Source organism: Panthera onca, chromosome D4 (assembly GCF_046562875.1).
Source record: "Panthera onca isolate mPanOnc1 chromosome D4, mPanOnc1 haplotype 2, whole genome shotgun sequence".
NCBI classification, from domain to species: Eukaryota; Metazoa; Chordata; class Mammalia; order Carnivora; family Felidae; genus Panthera; species Panthera onca.
Genome location: NC_138351.1, coordinates 59,071,718 through 59,090,882, shown reverse-complemented (window position 1 = coordinate 59,090,882; position 19,165 = coordinate 59,071,718). Strand labels below are relative to the sequence as shown.

The 19,165-nt window shown below is 49.5% G+C and overlaps 1 protein-coding gene and 1 long non-coding RNA gene across 7 annotated transcripts in view; one reads left to right on the top strand and one right to left on the bottom strand.

Annotated features, from left to right (window-relative positions):
* PAX5 (paired box 5) overlaps positions 1 to 10,092 on the top strand; it is a 194,484-nt gene extending 184,392 nt beyond the window's left edge. For 2 of the 4 annotated variants that reach the window (XM_081790913.1, XM_081790914.1), the window contains exon 11: positions 3,220 to 10,092. In XM_081790913.1, the coding sequence (XP_081647039.1) occupies positions 3,220 to 3,296 (77 nt within the window). In that variant the 3' untranslated portion in view covers positions 3,297 to 10,092. The remainder of the gene's footprint in view (positions 1 to 3,219) is intronic. The other 2 variants (XM_078436677.2, XM_060609304.3) reach the window with 2 other exon arrangements.
* A 679-nt stretch (positions 10,093 to 10,771) lies between these two features.
* The window catches only part of LOC132663206 (uncharacterized), an 82,575-nt gene continuing 74,181 nt past the window's right edge, over positions 10,772 to 19,165 (bottom strand). Inside the window, exons 4-5 of one of the 3 annotated variants that reach the window (XR_009602977.3) lie at positions 16,983 to 17,641; positions 10,772 to 15,555 (exon numbers count right to left, since the gene is read on the bottom strand). This is a non-coding gene — a long non-coding RNA (uncharacterized LOC132663206). Of the gene's footprint in view, positions 17,642 to 19,165 lie in introns of all 3 variants that reach the window. The other 2 variants (XR_014135964.1, XR_009602976.3) reach the window with 2 other exon arrangements.

The window sequence follows — 19,165 nt, the reverse complement described above, 5'->3', positions numbered from 1 at the left end:
GTGTGGAAACTTGTTCCTCGGTTCCATGGTGCTCCTGCTAGATCCATGGGAGCTGTGGAAACAGGTGAGACCCTACACACACACATGCACACGCACACGCATGCGCACTCACACCCTTGCCCACACTGTCCAACCTTGGCCAGCCTGGTTGAAGCCCCCTTCACAGAAACACCACCAAAGTGGAGGGACAGTGCTGCCTAATGAAGCTGCACACTGACTGCTCAGGTGAACTTCCCTCCCCACTGAGCCTCCTCTGCAGGAACTGCCTGTAGGTTGTCCACACAAGGCCCAGCCAGGGCACGGTGATCAGGCTGGGAAGGCACAGAGGCAGGCCGTGGGGAAGAAAGCGATGGTCAATTAGGATTAGAATGGGGTGTGCCTGTGGCCACTCTAAGGGGATGAGAGAGTGAGCAGGAGCCTGAAATGATTGTGCCAAGAAGTAAATTGATGATAATGAGAATTAGAGAGAAAAAATGGCAGAAGAAAAGGACAAGTTTATTCTAGAAGGAGGTCTAATGGGCACCAGAAAGACAGAGTGCTTTGTAAGGTGCTGTTTTTATTTCTTATGGTAAATGCAAGCAGTTTTGATTTTGCAGGACAGGCTGGCCAAGAGATTAGGCTTTGAGAAGGGAGTGAGTCAGAGCCGAGGGTGAGAGGTAGCCAGTGGGGAGCTCAGAGGGCTGAGCCAGGATCGTCCAAGAAGCCTTACTTCCATTTCCTGTCCCTCGAGGCCCATTTGCGAGGACAGCTCCTGTGGTTTTCCTGCTCCCGTGCCATGCCCAGGCGTGCAGGGATGCCCCCACCATAGGCACACACACACGTTCCTCTCGCTTGGGCTCAGGCAGCAGGCAGGGCTAGCACTGCAGATGCTCTGTGGGTGACTGTCTTAATGCTGTCCCCATCCCAGAAGAGAGAGCAGAGGAGGCCGGCTGACAGGTGTCTCTGAGTCAGGGCTCCAACTAGGAAGGTCACAGAGGAGGCATCAGAAAATGCATCTCTGGGAATACGTAGGCTGGGATTGGCGTCTTTGCCTCTGGAACAGCATAGCAAGGCACTGCCTGCTCCTCCTCTGTTGTCATTGCTGCCTGAGCCATATTGCCTCCCAGGGAGGCAAAGGGAGGAAGTAGTGTATCTGCTAGTTAGGACTGGGTTTGGAGGGCCACTGTGGCACATGCTAGAGTGCCTCCCTGCCCCAGCTTGCCCTCTTGATTACAGATTAGCTGTGTGATCTTGGGGAAGCTGCTTATTCTCTCTGCGCCTCAGTTCCCTCATCTACTACACGGGGACAATACTAGTTCCTCCCTGATGGAATGGTTTTGGAAATGGAAAGAGTTAATGGCTATAAAGGGCTTAGAAAAGTGCCTATTTCCAAGGCACTCTCACATCCTTTTCTCATGGTGCCCTCATATAGCTCCATTGTGACCCCCTTTTACAGATGACAAAAATGAGGCTCAAGGGAGGGAAGCCACTTGTTCAAGGTCACTCAGCCAAGAGTGATAGAGCCTGACTAGCCACCTCCAGGCCTTGGTGCTCAGTTAAGGTATCTGGGAGAATTGCCAGGATTGGTTTGGATTTGGCTGAGATTTCAGAATAAATACGGGCCGGTTCCCCTGGGGAATTAAGAAGCTCACTATTCCCACCCCAAGAGATGTATTGATCTACGATGGCAACGAGGACCCCTACTGCTGTCCACTTGGATAAACACAGCCTCCAGCATCGTGTAGGCCATGAATTGCACTGTGGTAGAAAGTGTCCTGAATCCAGGCCAGGCTGTGGCACTGAGAGGCCCTGTGACTTTGGGCACATGGTTTTGGTTTGTTGAGCTTAGTTTCCTCATCTGTAGAAGGAGGCAACAGCCTAGCCTTTGTGGTTCTGAGAATCTGCTGGACTCCCCTCAGATTCTTTCATCCCTGGGGAGGAGTCAGGGCACAGAATAAGCCTCCTGGAAGCCTCATCCAAAGCATGTAGTCACAGAATGAAGCCTAGAGACAGTGGGAGGAATCCAGCTTGGCCCTCACACTGGCTCTGTCTGGAGGTCACGGGCAGCACCTGGCCCTTCTCCCACGTACTCACATACCTCAGTCTTCCCATGTCCATATCTTCCTGTCCTCCAAACCCAGTCCAACCCACATCCTCCAGGAAGCCTGACCCTGCCAGAATAATCTTGAATTCCCCAGAGCTCTTCTCTCGGAGCTCAAATCCCCCTCCTGACTCTGAACATTGGTCTGTGTGTGATATTTGTGCAGCATTGCCCCTTGCTGCAGTAGAGCCAGAAAATAAATGAATGACCGGGCAGGGGTCTTCACTGTCGTTCGTTTACTCAGTGCTGTTGTTCACTGACTCAACAAACCTGGCTGTGAGCACATGCCATGTGCCAGGTTACACACTGGGGACTAAAGAAAGACGCCAAGAAGAGCAGCGTCCAGCCTCTGCCTTTGTGGGGCTCTCTATCCACGGGCAGAGAAAGAAGCAACTGAAGAGGTGATAAGAGCACATGGTCCAGGCTGCGGCAGAGTGTGAGCTCGGGGCAAGGGGCTTCAGGAAGCAGAGGATGGGAAAAGGCATCAGAGAGTATGATAAAATGGGCTGACTCACCTGCCCTCTAGGTTGAAGTGAGACAACACATGTGAAGGACACTGCGGTGTGGGGCAGAAGAGATGCTCATCCAGGGGTAGTTACTATTAGCATTAGGGTCTGTGTGAGATGCCTGCAGAGTCTGATTTCACCGGAGTGTGATGTGTGAGCGGTGTGGAGTGGGAAGCAGTGGTTGTAGGAGGTAAATCCAGAGAGGTCGGCGGAGCTAGGTCCCGACGTATCCACAGGGCAAACTGAGAAGTGATGACTTTCCATCCTCTAGGTCAAAAGTTGGCAAACTCGTTCTGTCAAGGGCTGGATGATAAATAGTTTAAGGCTTTGCAGCCTGTGGGCAAGGCTGAGTTCCAGTAAAACATTGTTTACTGAAATAGGCGGCAGGGAGGATTTGACCTGAGGGCCCCAGTCTGCCCACTCCAGCTCTAGGCGGTGAGGAGGCCTTGAAATCTTGTGAGCAGGAAGCAACCCTGATCAGGTTTGCAATTTGGGGAACAGACTGGGACAGACTGGCCTGGACTGGCTGGGAGGGAGGAAGGGGCAGGGGTGGGGGACACTGGTGGAAAGGGGACCCCAGGTATGGGGCACGAGGTCACCCTCGAACTCTGTGCTCTCTTCTGTCTCTCGCAGGCTCCCCATACTATTACAGCGCCGCTGCCCGAGGGGCTGCCCCACCTGCAGCCGCCACTGCCTATGACCGTCACTGACCCTCGGAGCCAGGCAGGCGCCAAGCACTTATAACACATATCACTGAGGGCGATAGCCTCTCAGCCCCTCTGAAGACGGCCAGAGGGGCCCAACGAGACCATCCCCCAGCAACCCCCACTCACCTGAAACTCCCTCCCAACCTTTTCCTGCCAGGGACTCTGGGGTTCCATGGTAAGGCTGTTGGACTTGTAGACATGCGTCCATTTCTAAGAGTCAATCAGTGAGCTTCTCCCAACAGCAGCTGGGTCTCTGCAAACCAACGGACTATTCTTCAGACAACTGTAGCCCCAGCCTCGCCTGCCAGTCCCCAGCTGTCTGACCATCCACCTGTCTTCCTGCCCCAGGCCTGGGAAGGAGAGCTTGCTTTTGTCGCTTCAACAGCACCCATGTAAATACCTTCTTGCTTTTTTGTGGGCCTGAGGGTCCAGCTGAGCAGACAGCCCACCCATTTTGCATCCAGTACTCCCGATGTGTCACAGGAAATCTTAGACCTGTGTGCAGAGTATCCCCTCTGTTCTGGCTGCCCCCCAAGGGTGGGCTTGGAGTTGTCCTTGAGACTAAGGATGCCCACCTCAGGGCCCAGCCTCCTGCTCATTGCTACTTCTTTAACGTCTGGACTAGGAGTCTCATCGGGCTAGTTATGCTTCAAGCTTCCCCCCTGAGAACCTCCTCAGGAGAAACACACTCTGGAGAGATGCCCTGGCTTCTGACTTCATTTCCCTGGGCCCAATGCAGTGTGAGCAGCTCTTTTCCATATCAAAGGACTCAAAGAGAACTGTCTGGGAGAGTCTTCAGCTACTACTCTAAAGTAAGATGCTGTCCAAGGTGCTGACTGCATTGCGGACTTTGAATGCTAGGGCTGGACAGGACCCAGGAGACCATAGTCCTAGGCGGGAACCCCAAGGCCCTGGAACCACTGAACTGAACTGGGATGTGTTTTCTAAGGAATTCCCAGGTTCATATCACACCGGACACCCACCGTGGACATTTCTCCCACCCTCCAGGATGCCAGAGAGTGGATTCTGGGCAAGCCTGTCCCTGCCATGTAGACAATGATTAACAAAAAGGACTTTCCTGCACTGAGGACCACAAACACCTACAGAAGTCAGCCAGAACTTCCTGATCAACCCCTCCCCACCCTCGTGGAGCCTAGTATGCAGCTGGGAATAGAGGTGCTGGGGTGGGAGCAGATGCCTAACCTTGCACAGTGGGTATGTACCTATTGATGCAAGGGGTTGTGATGGTCAGAGCCATGGCCAGTGGCCCCAGGAGCCTGGAGAGGGGAGCTTGGAGAACTCGCTGTGGGCTGGTGAGATCAGAAAAACCCACCTGGGAGGATTCAGGGGACAGAGGAAGGCCTTCTGGGAAGATTAGGACAGGCAGTGAGGAACTGGTGTCTGAACTGGGAGTGGTTTTGAAATAGGGGTACCAGGGGCCACCATCTCTTCTCCCAGGGCCTCAATTCCTTGAATAGTTTCTTTTGCCAACTCAGAACAGCAAGGTGAGGCACTACCCGAATCTGGGCTGAATTACAGTGAGAACAATGGATGTTGCCATCTCATGTGACAGTGTCCCCAATGTTGGCACGTCACCAAATTGGCAAAGAGCTGGGGTGGAGAGAGCCTGAACTTGACGTTATTGGGCCTGAGAGGTCCTGTCCTGGCCGTACCTTTTCCTTGCTGTGGGACGTCAAGACGTTCACCTCTCTGAGCCTCAGCTGCCTTGGTATAGCAGGGTCACCTGCAGGGTCATCCTACAGCTCTCTCCTTGCCTTCCTCTTTCCCAGGATGCTGGGGCTGTAACAGAGTCATCTGGGGCATGTCTTCCACTTCTGAGCAACCATACAGGGTGGGCACCCGAGTCCTGCTAATATTTGGACCAAATAGGAAATAAGAACACCCAGAGGCGTGGGAATCAGCCTTGGGGAAGACCTAGTCCAACTTCCCTCAGGGGAAACTGAGGCCCCATTTGGGGAAGCCCAGGACCATGCAGGGAGATAGAACAGACCTCCTCTGGCCACCACCAAGTGTTTTCTCCCCAACATCCTACGAGGCGGTAGGACAGAAGAGGAAACTGAGGCTCAACAAGGTGGAGTCCCCAAGCAGTGACTGGCAGAGGTGGAGCTGGCATTCAGCCCCCTGACCCCAGGAACAAGGTGATCCTCCCATCCTTGGGGAGGGCAGTTGAGAGTGAGGGCAGTGGGAGGTTGCTCTGGGTCCACTGCCACAGATGGAGTGTCCTGGGCTGTTAGCACTGCTGAGGGAGCCCAGGCACCCAGGGCAGAAGTGGAGCCAGTGAGCTCACTGCAGGCACACCCACCACCTTGGAACCTTCTGGGCAAAGAAGGGAGGCAGCTGGGGCAGAGCCCACCTCTGAAAACAGGATGAACGAGCTCCAGCCTCTACCTGCCAGACAAGGTAGGAGAAGGTATGTTAGCTGGCCTCTCCTTTCCTCCTTCCCTTCCTCCCTCCCTTCTTCAGGAAGTGATGGGGTCAGGCCTTTGACCTCTTGCATCCTCATCTTTGGATCCTTGTCGCTCCTTGTGGTCTCAGGCTGTTGGGAGGTCAGCCTTCCCTGAACCAACAGCCTGAAGCGCACACTAAAGCCCATCTGGCCCCATACTGTTCTTTCTCCTTGTCCTGTGATGAGCTCCCTCCATGCCTTTCCTCTCTGAAGCGCTGCTGGTCTTCAGATCGCATTGGTATTTATTAGACAAGCACTTGATTCCTGGGCTGCCAGGCAGAAGCACAAGAGCACATGGACGCACACGCATGTTCTCACACATGTACCTGCTCTCCCCAGCTCAGAGTTCCCGCGCTGGTTGAGCTGCCCGGGAGCTCAGAGAGAACGGTTCCGAAGGACACAAGCCGTTGAGTAAATGCCAGAGAATTCTGAATGAAAAACACAAGGTCGGGGCTTTCACCAGCATCGTGGCTGGAGGCCTAGGGACCTTCAGCCCTATGTTCCAGCTCTGACTTTTGGAAAAGGACCTTGTGAATTTTATGAAAAAGTTTCATACCATTAGTCTAGCTCCAGCCTTGAAAATTTGATGACATATCAAATCCAACATCCCTTTCCCAAGGCGCCTTAGTTAGGGTTAGCCTTTTCATAACTGACATTTGTATGGTGCTTTGCCATCCTTGACCATTCTCTGGGGCAAAGATCACAATGCCCATTTTACAAATGGGAAAACTGAGATTTGGGGCTTCCACGGTAAGACAGAGCTGAAGTGAATTCTCAGATCTCCAGGCCCCGTTCACCCTCCACAGAATTGCGCTCCAGTCATGGGAGCCTATGACTTAGACACACCCTTCAATATCTTAGAAACCCCCTAGACCCACAATGAGGAAAGAAAGAACAGGGACCCAGAGGCTGGCCTGACCAAAGGGCCTGCAGGCTGGTAGTTTTGCTGGTCTGACTTGATTCCCATTAACACCAAGACCTACAAAGTCTTTGCCCAGATTCACTCACATCAGTGCTTCTGAGGTTTCATCAGACTCCTTCCCTGCTGTGTCCCGAGACTCCGATGGGATTGGATCTTGTCCAGGACTGTACCATCAGCCCTGGCAGGGCCTGGACATGGGACCAGATCTGACCTCTGGGGTCTAAGTTTCCAGTGGCATGAGATGTCTGTCGTGAGATGTTATGAGATGTCCCTCACTCTTTTCTTTATCCTTCCCGCTGTGGTTCAGACTCTAGGCCTGGCTGTGACAATATACAGGAGTCCCCTAGCAGGCCCATTAGGGTACTCACAGGCCTGGGAAACACAGATCACAATCTCAAGGGCCCCAAACTGCTACTTTCCAGGTCAGGCAGGTGGAGTAATCTTGCCACTCAGGCAGGGCATGAGGCAGCATGGGGTGGTGGGACCTAAGACAACCCGGTTGCTTACCCCATTCAATGGCATTCAAATGTGAAAGCTTTTAAAATGCTCTTCCGGCCAAAAAATATGGGCGAAATTTGACCCACTCACTGGCAACTAGCTTTGTGACTGTCAGCACAGAGCCCAGTGTGGGGCTCGAACTCATGAACCACAAGATCATGACCTGAGCCAAAACCAAGAGTCAAACGCTTAATCGACCAAACCACCCAGGTGCCCCTGTGGCCCCCAGTTTTTGTCCAGTGCTCCCTTTCTTCTTCACCTCCTTTTTTTTTTTAAGTGTATTTGTTTTGAGAGAGAGAGAGAGAGACAGCAAGGGAGGGGCAGAGAGAGAGGGGGACAGAGGATCTGAAGCAGGCTCTGTGCTGACAGCAGAGAGCCCGATGCGGAGCCTCAAACCTGCAAACCGTGAGATCATGACCTGAGCCAAAGGTGGACACTTAACCAAGTGAGCCCCCAGGCGCCCCTGTTCTCCACCTCCTTGCTCTTCATTGAAGATTTGGGGGGAGATGGGAGCCCAGAGAGATGGAAGATGCGGTTCAGATTGGCCAGTCGCTGTCAGGAACAGGCACCCCAGTCCTTTCCACCTCCCTCCTTACCTGGGTTCTTGCAGGCCGTTTGGGCTTTGAAGGTGGGTGCGGTAGAACAGTTGGAGGTGGTGGGGGGTGGAGGGATTGTTGGTTTTGAGAGGAGGTCAGTGCTGCTGGGGCGTTTCCTCTGTGCAGGGAAGAGCCCCAGATGTGGCCACAGGGCACTGAGGGGTGAAATCCCTTTATGAGAAGTCACATCCCAGAGCAATTTGCCCTGCCTTTTGCAGCCTCTGACACCAGCTACCCCCTTCTGGATGACATTTCAGCTAGAATTTAGCTCCAAGCTATGGGGAGCAAATCTTAAAAACAAACCAAGCGCTCCTGACAAATACCTAGAAACAAGATATGTCTGAGACACAGCTGCTCCGAGGGTAGAGAAAAATCCGGGTCCCTGGATAGGCCAGGCCCAGGCTGGTGTGGGTGGATCCCATAGCACTCAGCTAGACCAGTTCCTCGGTGGCCCCACTAAGAACCTGGCTCTGCAGCCTTGGCCTTGTCACCCATCTAGGAGCCTGTCTCTGATGGTTTCCAGGCACGCACATCGGTGCTCCTGGAGAATTTATTCCTTTACTTCTTTTGGCCTCAGAGAGGTCCAAGGCAAGTGCATTTCTTAAAAGGTAACAAAACACATTATTGGAAAATTGGACAGTCAGGCCATGACTCCTAGCCTGCAGTCTGCCCCACCTCCCAGCAGCCCCTTCAGCCCCTTGTCCCCTGATGTCCCCTTACCTCAGGATTCCCTCTTGCATATTCATGGTGGAGCCATGGTGTTGATCTGCACTTCCCCACTGTCAGCTCATGGCTGCACCTCCAGAGTGGCGGCCAGGTCCCGAGGGGCTGTGGGGAGGACTGGAAGCAAGTCCCTAGCCTGCCCGCTCTCCTGAGGAGGGGTCTGCAGTGTCTCTGACATGGGCTGCTGCCAGGAGCAGGCAGGCACCAGACTTTCTTGCATTCACTGTAATTTCTCAACACTGGGGTCCCGTTCCTGGACCACCCCCACCCCAGGATCAAAGGAGACGTCAGGATCATGTCCCTGCCAATCTAGAGTTTGAGTCCACGTGTTCCCAGGGGTCCCATTTAGCCCATCTCTGAGTTAGGGGCAAATGTAACCACCGTGCAGTAAGTCTAGATATTCCTCTTCCCACATCTTAGACCCCTGAGCGGCATAAGGAGAAAATGCAGCTGTTTATATATTTATTGAGGAAATCTTAATGAATTCTAAAATGGGGTCAGTCTCAGGTAGTGTATTTGGCCTGTGGGCAGGAATCCCACCTTTCAGCTTTAGACAGCTCTGAGCATGGCATGCGGAAGGAAGTGTGAAGTAGCAGGGGAAGGGCGAGACCGGGAGTTCTGTGTCCCCTTCCCTGACTCTGAGGCCTGGCTGGAGGGGGCCAAGCTGAGCCTCACCCGTCCCAACTGCGGGCCCACCCAGTCCTGCAACTATGGCCACCAGGCCACCCTTATCCCCCAAAGCACCATGCTTACGACCATGTCTCTCATCTTCTCTAAAAGCACCATTAAGAACAAGTGATTTTGGATGATGGATTTTTGATTTACAAACGGTGCATTTCCCTTGGAGTGGAACAGAAAGGAAACCATTTAATGGCTCCCTATTTTCAAGCATGAATACATTTTAATGAAACTATTTTATTGTATTTGAGGAAATGGAGACTTGAACATTCCAACCAATCAATAGCCAATTAATTGCTATAAAGCTAAAAATAAATAAGTCCTGAGTCTTTTTGAAATGCCCTGCAAAGCTCAAAGCCTCTGGATCAGCCCTTCCCCTCCATATGTGTGCATGTGAGTGTGTACATGCACATACACACGCGCACCCCTGTACCTCAGACATACTTGAAACTCAGAGATAGTGCTGAGTCTCCTCATGCCAATCCTTGCCTGCTCTCCTCGCCTTTGGTCAGAGATGGTGAGCAGACCCAGCAGCAGCCCATCCCTTGGCCCCGAGCCACCAGCTCAGAGTGGGGTATTGTGGGCACTGAGGGCCCCCTCCTTGGCCCCAGCTGCTGGGCCTCTAAGTCTGGGCGGAGGGTGGAAATCTGACTTGGGTGTTGCCCTGACTCTTGCTAGAAGACGCTGCCCTGGTTCTTCACCCTCTAGTGGCCTTTGGACATTGACTATTTATAGAAATAAATGCAGATTACATTGCAAATGGAACTCTTTGCCAGGAAGACACATGGATTTAGCTTTTCATTCTTTGAGACAGTTGACTTTGTCTTAGGGACTGACCTTCCAGCATCAAAGAAATACATATCTACTATATCCGCCAAAGTTTGTGATGCCTGCATAGACGCTTACTTGTAAAAAAAAAAAAAAAAAAAAAAAAAAAAAAGTACAAAAAAACAAAAAACCACAATTGAATTGCCTTTGAAAGTAGGAGATGATCTGTCTCCAACAGATTGAAAAAAAAAAATGCTTCTTAAAAATGTGTATGTTTTGTATTCTTTTTTTCTAGTAGAAATACCTGACTTGAAATATTGGTGGTTTTTTTTTTCTTAGTGACGTGTGTTGCTTTTGTGTGTAATAATATTTGAATGTAATTACAGCAGTGCCGATTTGCCAAAGATGTTGGACATATTTTTCTTTTGTTGGGAGGAGGGCAGGGGCTTGGGGTGGGACTTGGGAGAAAACAGGGGTGGGATTTTGGTTTCATTTTTTACCTTTTTTTTTCTTGTCAAACTTGGAATTTGTGGTTTCATTCTAAGTTAAATGGTTGACTGCAACACTTTTCTTTTAGATTAGTTGGAGAAACTTGCAATAAGATTGGCGTAGTTTCAATATCTGTGTGTCTTTTCATGAGTGACTGTTACTTGTGAAGGATTGATTTTATGTAACCTTTATGTGAGATAATTATTTGTAAATATTTGCCATAATTTTATTGGTTCCTAAAATAAAAGTAATTTTTTAAGTTCAGGAAAAGAATTGTATCTCATTTGTTTTTCCAACTTTGTACAACTTGCATTTGTTTTTAACCTTTGACGAAGCCACATGGGCTGTGGGGAACTTTACTGGCTCTCCTGATGAAACCAGGGTCAAACAAACCTATGCAACTAGAGTGCTGTGTTGAGGCATCGGACCATGGCCTGGGCAGGGCAGGGGTTCCCAGGCAAGCCGCCAGCCACTTGGCAGGGTGGAGCCCAACCCCGGATTTGACACCTAGCTCTGATATTCCACAGCCGTGGAACCTTGGTGAGTTCCGTAACTCAACTTCAGTAGCTCCAAAATGGTCGGTAACACCTGCCTCATTTATTCATTCAACAAACACCGAGGACACAGCAGCGAACGGGGTTAACAAGGACCCCAGTGACATGAAACTCACAATCTACTGGGCTCCTGTGCGGGGAACGTGAACACACACTGCATGTGTGCTCGGTGACCGTGTGCCCTTGCACACATGCTCTTAACCTTGATCCAGGCTGGATCTTAAAATTGCCTGAAATCTAAAATATCTGTTACCCACACACCCTTGACATGCAGACAGAGCTTAGGAGTCCGTCCTGCCAGGAGACCTTGGGCTCCAAAGTCACAGGCTATCCCCCGCCAGACCTCAGAGCCCAAGCGTCCACGATCCTTCTGCGGAAGGTGCCCTGTCCCTATAGCTTCAGAGCGGAGCATTTGGACTGCATAGGAGCCCAGGAGTGGCTTTCCATCAGGGGCAGCTGCAGACCTGAGCCCTGCCCCTGCTGGGCAGTGTCAGTCTGCAAGGGCAGGCAGGGACCGCGGCGCCCCTTGGCACAGTGTGTGCGACGCGGTAATTGCCAGAGATGGAGTGGGTGAGTGACCGCGTGGGGGCCGTGGGCTGTGACTCATTCATATTTAATAAAGCCGGCTGTGCGGCTTCCATTCATTTTGGCAATGGATGGTGACGAAGGTGATTCCTGAGGGAGAGAGAAGGATGCTGGTGCAGCGGAGCACTGGCCCAGCTCCTTTCTTCCCAGCGCTCGAGGCATAGGGGCTCGAGCTTCAAAGACAAGTGGCAGCATTTTGGAACTGAAACTTGGACCCTTTGGTGAGGCAGAGCAGGCCCCTCTGTCTCTGATGCCACGGCCCTCGTTCCTGGCTCCCCTGGGACAGAGGGGCCTCAAGCCTGCCCTCCTCAGTTATGGGACACCAGTATATGCAGTAACCCGGGCACGTGCAGTCCCCACCTGACGGCAGAAAGGAGGCCACGGCGAGGCCTCCAGTTAGGAGGGTGGAAATGCCAACCTTGAGTACGCTCAGGCAGCCTTCAGCAGCCTCAGTGACCATCACAAAGAGGAGGAGAGGGGGATGGCTGATCTGCCATGTGAGACTTAAGCCTTAGGCCCATTCGTTCTCTAAACTCCCACCATGCTAGGTGCTGGGTAAAGAGGTGATCCGTGGAGGGATCAGGCTGCATCAGGGCTGTGAAAAAGGCAGAAGGATAAAGGCTCCTAAGTGCCTGGGCTGGCTCTCAGCTCTAGATCTTGGGAGTCAGTTTGCTGGTATGAGCAGTCTCCTCACTTCTAGGAGCCTTGGTTTTTTTCTTCTGCACAATGGGTATAAATCTCATAACATTTATTTTGAAGATGTGAGGAATACATGTGCTGTGCAAAATTTTTTTTCTAAATGACCAGTGTGAGTTTGCCAACCTCTTTCCTCACTTGTAAGGAAGCCAGATTTTTACATCCAAAGGTAAAACTCTAGGCGGAAGCTTCTTTGAGCCAGGCTCACTACCAAACTCAGGAGGAGGGTTGCTGCAGACTGAACGTTTGTGTCCAGGCAAAATTCCTATATTGAAACTTAATCCCCAGTATGATGGTATTAGTAGAAGAGAACTTTTGGAGGTCATTAGGTCATGAGGGTGGAGCCCTCATGAATGGGATTAGTGCTCTTTTAAAGAGACCCTGGAGAGTTCCCTCATCCCTCCCACCATTTATGGACATAGGAAAGAGGCCCTCACACATACAAATCTGCTGATGCCTTGATCTTGGATCCCCAGCCTCCCACACTGCAAGAAATAAATGTTTGTTGTTTAAGCCACATAATCTGTGGTATTTTTGTTATAGGACTTGGAGCAGACTGAGACAAAGGTAGAATGCAGAAATGAACTATCAAGGAACCTAGTGAAGCCCTAGGAAGATCTTTACTTCACATCTTCCACTCAAATAAGCCCCTGGTGGATTGAAGGTTACTTTTTTTTTTCTTTAAATAGACTTGAAACTCACGACTCTGAGATCAAGAGTCGCATACCCTACTGACTGAGCCAGCCAGGGGTCCCTAACCAGTTACGTTTTAAATATTTAAAATAAATCTAGTAGGGTTTATAGATGAATATATCTCAAACTTCCTTATGAAATGTGACTTTGGGAGCTTAAAAAGATGGAAAAAATAGAATTTTGGCTACTTAATTTTTTTAACTTTAAATGCACAAAAAATGAACAAAAAAAGGACAAATAACTTGGAAAAATAAACCTAAGTAACATGAAGAGGTGCAATGCCCTTAATAAATGAAAATTTTGTATGCAATGATATGAAGACTACTACTATCCCCAAAGGAGAAATGGATAAAGGACTTACATAGATCACTCACAAATGCAGACATATTAAATATAAGTAAATGTGCAATCTGGGATTAAAAGCAACATGACTCAACTTCACAAAGATCTCTTTTAAAATACCCAGTTCTGCTGGGGTGCCTGGGTGGCTCAGTAGGTTGGGCGTCTGACTTCGGCTCAGGTCATGATCTGTCAGTTGACGGGTTCGAGCCCCGCATCAGGCTCTGTGCTGACAGCTCAGAGCCTGGAGCCCGCTTTGGATTCTGTGTCTCCCTCTCTCTGCTCCTCCCCCACTCACATTCTGTCTGTCTGTCTCTCTCAAAAATAAACATTAAAAAAAATTAAAATACCCAGTTGTGTCAAAGGTATAAAGAAATGGACACTTATGCTGCCACTGGGCTGTCTGACAATATGAGGCTCCAGGCCTGGGTGCTGGCCCCAGGGACACCTGGAGGAACAGGTGCTCCAAAGACACGGTTCAGGCATCCTGCACCCACACCTGCCCACTCCCAGGTCTGTGGTTTTTCCACTAGGCTGGCTGCCTGCAGGATGACATCTGCAGCCCAGATCAAGTGGGAAACATGGTGTTTCAAGCCCAACAGTGTCATCTGCAAGGGCACGCAAGCAGCAGAGTTTCCCACATTATCCACAAACATGTGTAAATATCACGACGGCTCATAATGTAACCAAGAAAATCACTTCCCATTGTTTCCCCTTCAGTGATATTTTCTGCTTGGCTGAGTTTGCTTAGCACACTGGAAAGGCCAACTCATCAGTTCTTGTTGTTAATCAAGAGCAGTAATTGTCCGAGTTCAAAGCCTCCTGACTTAGACTCTGCTGAATAGGATAACAAGTTCCAAAAATGCTAAGTAGTAGTTTCTATAAATGGGACTTTTTAATAGGGAAGGCCCCTGAAGAGGGTTTGGAAAGAAAACCTTTCTGTGAAGTGGAATTAAAACATTGTGCATACTTTGTAGAGCATGGCAGATACATTCCTGAAACTCGTAGAAATTCTTACAGTGTGGACAGTGTGGATGCAGGCTAATTTTCTCATTTGCTCTGTGAACTCGTGTGTCCGATAAGGCAGTGCCAGCTGATGCAACAAACATACCCTATAACTGAAGTGTCTCCACACAAAACCATACACCTTTCACTCACCTGACGGTTAAATGTGGGTGTTCCTGGTAGGGAGGCAGCCTTCCACAAAGTGACTCAGGGATCGAGGTCCCTTGTATCTTTTGGCTCTGCCCTCTTTATGTGTAGCCTCCAAAGTTGTTTGTCTGCATCAAGGCTGCAAAAAAGATAAGCATCTGGAGTATCATGCCTTGGAAGATTTCCACAGGCAGGGCTGGAAATGGGAGACATCTTCACTCACATGTTATCGGCCACAACTCTGTCTTGCGGCCTGACCCAACTGCAAGAGAGGCTGAGAAATGTAGTCTACCTGTGTGCTGAAGAAAAAAAGGAAATGGGTCTGGGGATAGTTAGCCAGGCTGTATCTTCATGACGCCACGAATTCCAGAGCATTTCAATCTCAGCTTCACTCAGCTCTTTCCTGCCACCTCTGAGGCAGTGAAGGACGAACAGCCTGAAGCAAAAGGATGGCATGAATATGTCCTGCCCTCTCCGCTCCTCACCTTTGCCCTACCCTCGCCTGAACTCCAACTGACACCAGGTTTGGAGAACAAGTGTATTCCTGGCCTGCAGGTACTGAAGGAGTCCCACCGCTTGTCATCTGCAGCTTTGCTCCTGGTCCACTCTGACTCCTGGTCCGCCCTGTTTCTCAATGCAAGACTCTTCGAGTTGAGCTCTGATCAATAATACCCATTAGCACTTATTAAGCACTGTTTATCAGGTGCTGACACTTAGTAGAATTTTTCCTGTTGTCCCCACATTGCACAGCCAAGACCCAAAGTTGAAACCCAAAGTTCTTGGAGCCTCTACCAGTTGGGTCCAGTCACCTTCTACAGTGCTACCTGAGAGATGACAATTTAAAGAATGACTATCAGTAACATCCTCCTACCTTCATCCCTCCAGTACAAATATAAGAAGACTGAGACAGAAACAGGTGGCCAGCTTGGGCAAAATGCAGGTTCAGGTGTCCTGGGGCAGAACTGCTGCTTCCTATCTCCAAAGCCAAGGGAAAGTGGCTTTAAGAGCATCCCTTGGAAGTTTGGATGCATTTTCAAGAAACGAAGACTGGAATTTCACTCCTTGTATGGCCTGAAGATTTGGTGACCTGTGCCTGTGTTTACTGAAGAAGGGGAAAGGAAACCAGACAAAAATATGGGTAAGCCTTATGGGTTGTGGGGGCACTATAGTTACTTGTCACCTTTACAACGCCTTACTGGAACCCTGCCCCAAAGGGCCTCTCCCTGGTGAGGGGACATCTGAAGGCTGTCAGCTGGAGGCTGTGTCATGTGGTGTGTGATGACCACCTTTGGTGGGGCTGGAGGAAGGAGAAGAAGCAGAGTCAGATCTCCCACATCCAGGAGTCAGGGAGGGGAGGCACACAGGCTTTCCAAATTATGGTAAAGGTGAGGAGAGTCTACAGATGTTATTAAAGTCCCTAATCAGTGGACTTTAAGTTAATCAAAGGGGAGATTACCCTGGTGGGCCTGACATAAGCAGGTGATTTCTTTAAGAGTATCTAGATGTCAGAGAAGCAGATGCCCTACTTTTGGCCTTGAAGAAGCAGAGTGTCATGTTGTGGAGAGGGCCATGTGGCAGGGAACGGTGGGCAGCCTCTAGGAGCTGAGGGCATCAGTTGTATAACCACAAGGAACCAAATTCTGTCAATAATCAGTGAACTTGGAAGAGGATCCCAAGCCTTAAATGAGATTGCAGCCCCAGACAATATTTGAGTTCAGTCTGGTGAGGCTTCAAGGGAAGGACCAAACTCCTGACCCACAGAAACTGTGAGATGATATATTTATGTTGTTTTAAGCCACTGAGTTTGGGGTTGTTATGCAACAATAGAAAACTAATACAGTTTCTCTGCAGGTTATGGGAGCTAAATAAAGATGCTGTCTACTTGGGAGGATGAGGGTAGAATATCAGTATTGAGTTACGTTTGAGACTAAAGTTCCAAAAAGAACAGGACTGAGTGATAAATTCCGGAATGAAACTGTTCTAATAACGAACTTACTAGAAAGTTCTAAAATATGCCTAAGATGTCAGTAAAGAGACTGCTCCCCTACCAGAAAAGGTGGGGGAGGGGATAGTTCCATAGAGCACAGCTGGAGCAGCTGGGGGGAAAGTTAAACCATGTTCATACCTCAAAGAACTGTGACTCCTTAATAAATGGATTTCACATGCATTATCTCATTAAAATCCTTACATTAACCCTATGAGATAAGTACAATTGTTAGGATCCTCACTTTTACAGGTGAGGAAACTAAGCCTGGAGAGCTCAGATATCTTGCCCCAGCTCACACAGCTGGTGAACAGTGGGGTCAAGATAAGAAGCCAAGCTCTGTGATCCCAGAGCAGAGTCTCTGAGAGTCATTGCACTCTGGCTGTGGGCTGAGTTTGTGAGTGGTCAGTGCCCTGGTCCAGCCACAGACAGTGAAGTCCTCATGGAGACACCAAGAGGATTTTGTTACTCCTCTTAAGAAAAGTACTCCCTGGGTGATACCTCTGGGCAGAGTTCCAGGGTTCCCTTATCCTAACATGCCTCACCTTGGCACTCCTTGGGTTCAGCTGAATGTTGAATCCAGGGAAAACTACAATTCCAGTCAAAAACCATGAATCAACTGGAATTTCCGGGAACCATCAGGGTCTACATTTTTAAAATGAACTGCCCGTTGTTTTCTCCTTCCTCCAGCCAATAAATGCTCCTTGATTTCTGCTCCATGCCAGGGTCTGGTCTGGGCACCGCGGCTGGGGACAGAGATGAATGAAATATGAACCCTGCCCTCATGGAGCTCCCCCTCTGGTAGTGAGGAGGCAAACCATATCAGGACAATGGTTGCACGAGCAAGTGGTGTCTGTGAGGTGCTGTGGGACACCCAGGAATGACAAGCAGGCACAGGATGTGGTAACAGTCATCATCACCTTTGCTGAGCAGTTAGGATGTGTCAGCTCACCAGGTGTAGCTGCCACAGCCCTGGAAGAAGGGCCTCTATCTTCCCCAGATGTGCAAACAGGTTCGGAGGTTGGCGTGTTTGTCGTTTTCCTCATTTTCCACAGAGAGATTAAGCTGTCCCGGGAGGAGGTGGGCTGAAAGAGGAGCTGAATGGATGTCCATTTGGCAACATTGAAAAGGTTCCTCTGAGAGTGACTGGACTGGGGGCCTCCAAGGTATAAAATGGTATTTCATTCATTTTTAGGTCTTAGCACTAAAAAAAGATAACACATACTTGTGTGAAAAAATCCAGAGCAAAAAAGTAGGCAGTAAGTCTCATTCCCACCTCTGAAGCCCCCAGTTCTTTCCCATGACTACAGTCTCTTTTTATTCTTCCAGAGATAATTTATGCATATATAGACATCATATGTATATACACATCTCTTTTTAAAAATTTTGCCTTTATTTTTAGTGAGAGAGAATGAGTTGGGCAGAGGGAGTGGGAGAGAGAGAATCTTAATCAGACTCCATGCTGAGCATGGAGCCTGATGTGGGGTTTGATCCCACAACCATGGGATCATGATCAGAGCCAAAATCAAGAGTTAGATGCTCAACTAACTGAGCCAGCCAGGCGCCCCCACATCACTTTATTTAAAATATTTTTAGAGAATCTAGTTTCTTAATAAAATTTCCTTTAAATTTTTTTAATGTTTTCTTATTTCTGAGAGAGAGAGAGAGAGAGAGAGAGAGAGAGTGCAAGCAGGGGAGGGACAGAGAGAGAGAGAGGGAGACACAGAATCTGAAGCAGGCTCCAGGCTCTGAGCTCTCAGCACAGAGCCTGATGCAGGGCTCGAACTCACGAACTGTGAGATCATGACCTGAGCCAAAGTCGGACGCTTAACTGACTGAGCCCCCAGGAATAAAATTTCCTTTTGAAAGAGCCCAATGTTTTCTTGGCAAAGCTAGAAAGAATAGAAAAAAATTAAAAACCCTTAAGTATTTATTTTACTACCCATATTAGAATACATCAGCTATGAATGACTGAAAAACCCAGAATAACAGTGTTTTAAACAAGCAGAAGATTACCCTCTGTCACATATGGAGTCTGGAGGCTGGTGATCAGGGCTGATAAGGCAACTTGGCAGCAGGAGGCCCACAGAGACCTCCTTTTAGTTCCTCAGCCCCAAGGTCCAAGATGGCAGCATCAGGATTGCAGGGATCAGGATAAAGGAGACAAAAGAGAACCAGCTGTCTCTTAAGTAAGGTTCCAGGAAGCTGGTACCTGACACTTCTGCCTATATCCCATTGGCCACAACTAAATCACATGACCATATCTAGCTGCAAGGGAAACTGGAGAATGTGATCTTTATTCTGAGTGGCCCTATTTATCCAGCTACAAATTCTATTGCTATGGGAAGAGGAGAGAGTGGATTGGAACATAAGCAGAAGTTTTTGCCACACCACCTTGTCTCCATTGCCTGTAGCACACTGCCTGGTTCAGAGAAGAGATTCCTTCCTTTTTATTCAACTAGTCCATACTGAATAAGCATTCACTGAATTAAATTGAAGGAAGATGGGAGATAGGGCAGACTTGTATGAAGATGGTAGGGGACCCAGAGTTTCTGCTTCAGAAACTCAAGAGGGACTGGCTGGGACACCCCCTCTACCCCCACTGAGAGAAATGGCATCTTCCTGTCCTATCTTCTCACACCCCTGTCAGAAGGTCCTTACCTGGGGCTCAGGCTCTCCATATGCACAATGGGGTGGAGGACATAAGGTTTAATGACATGCTCTCCAG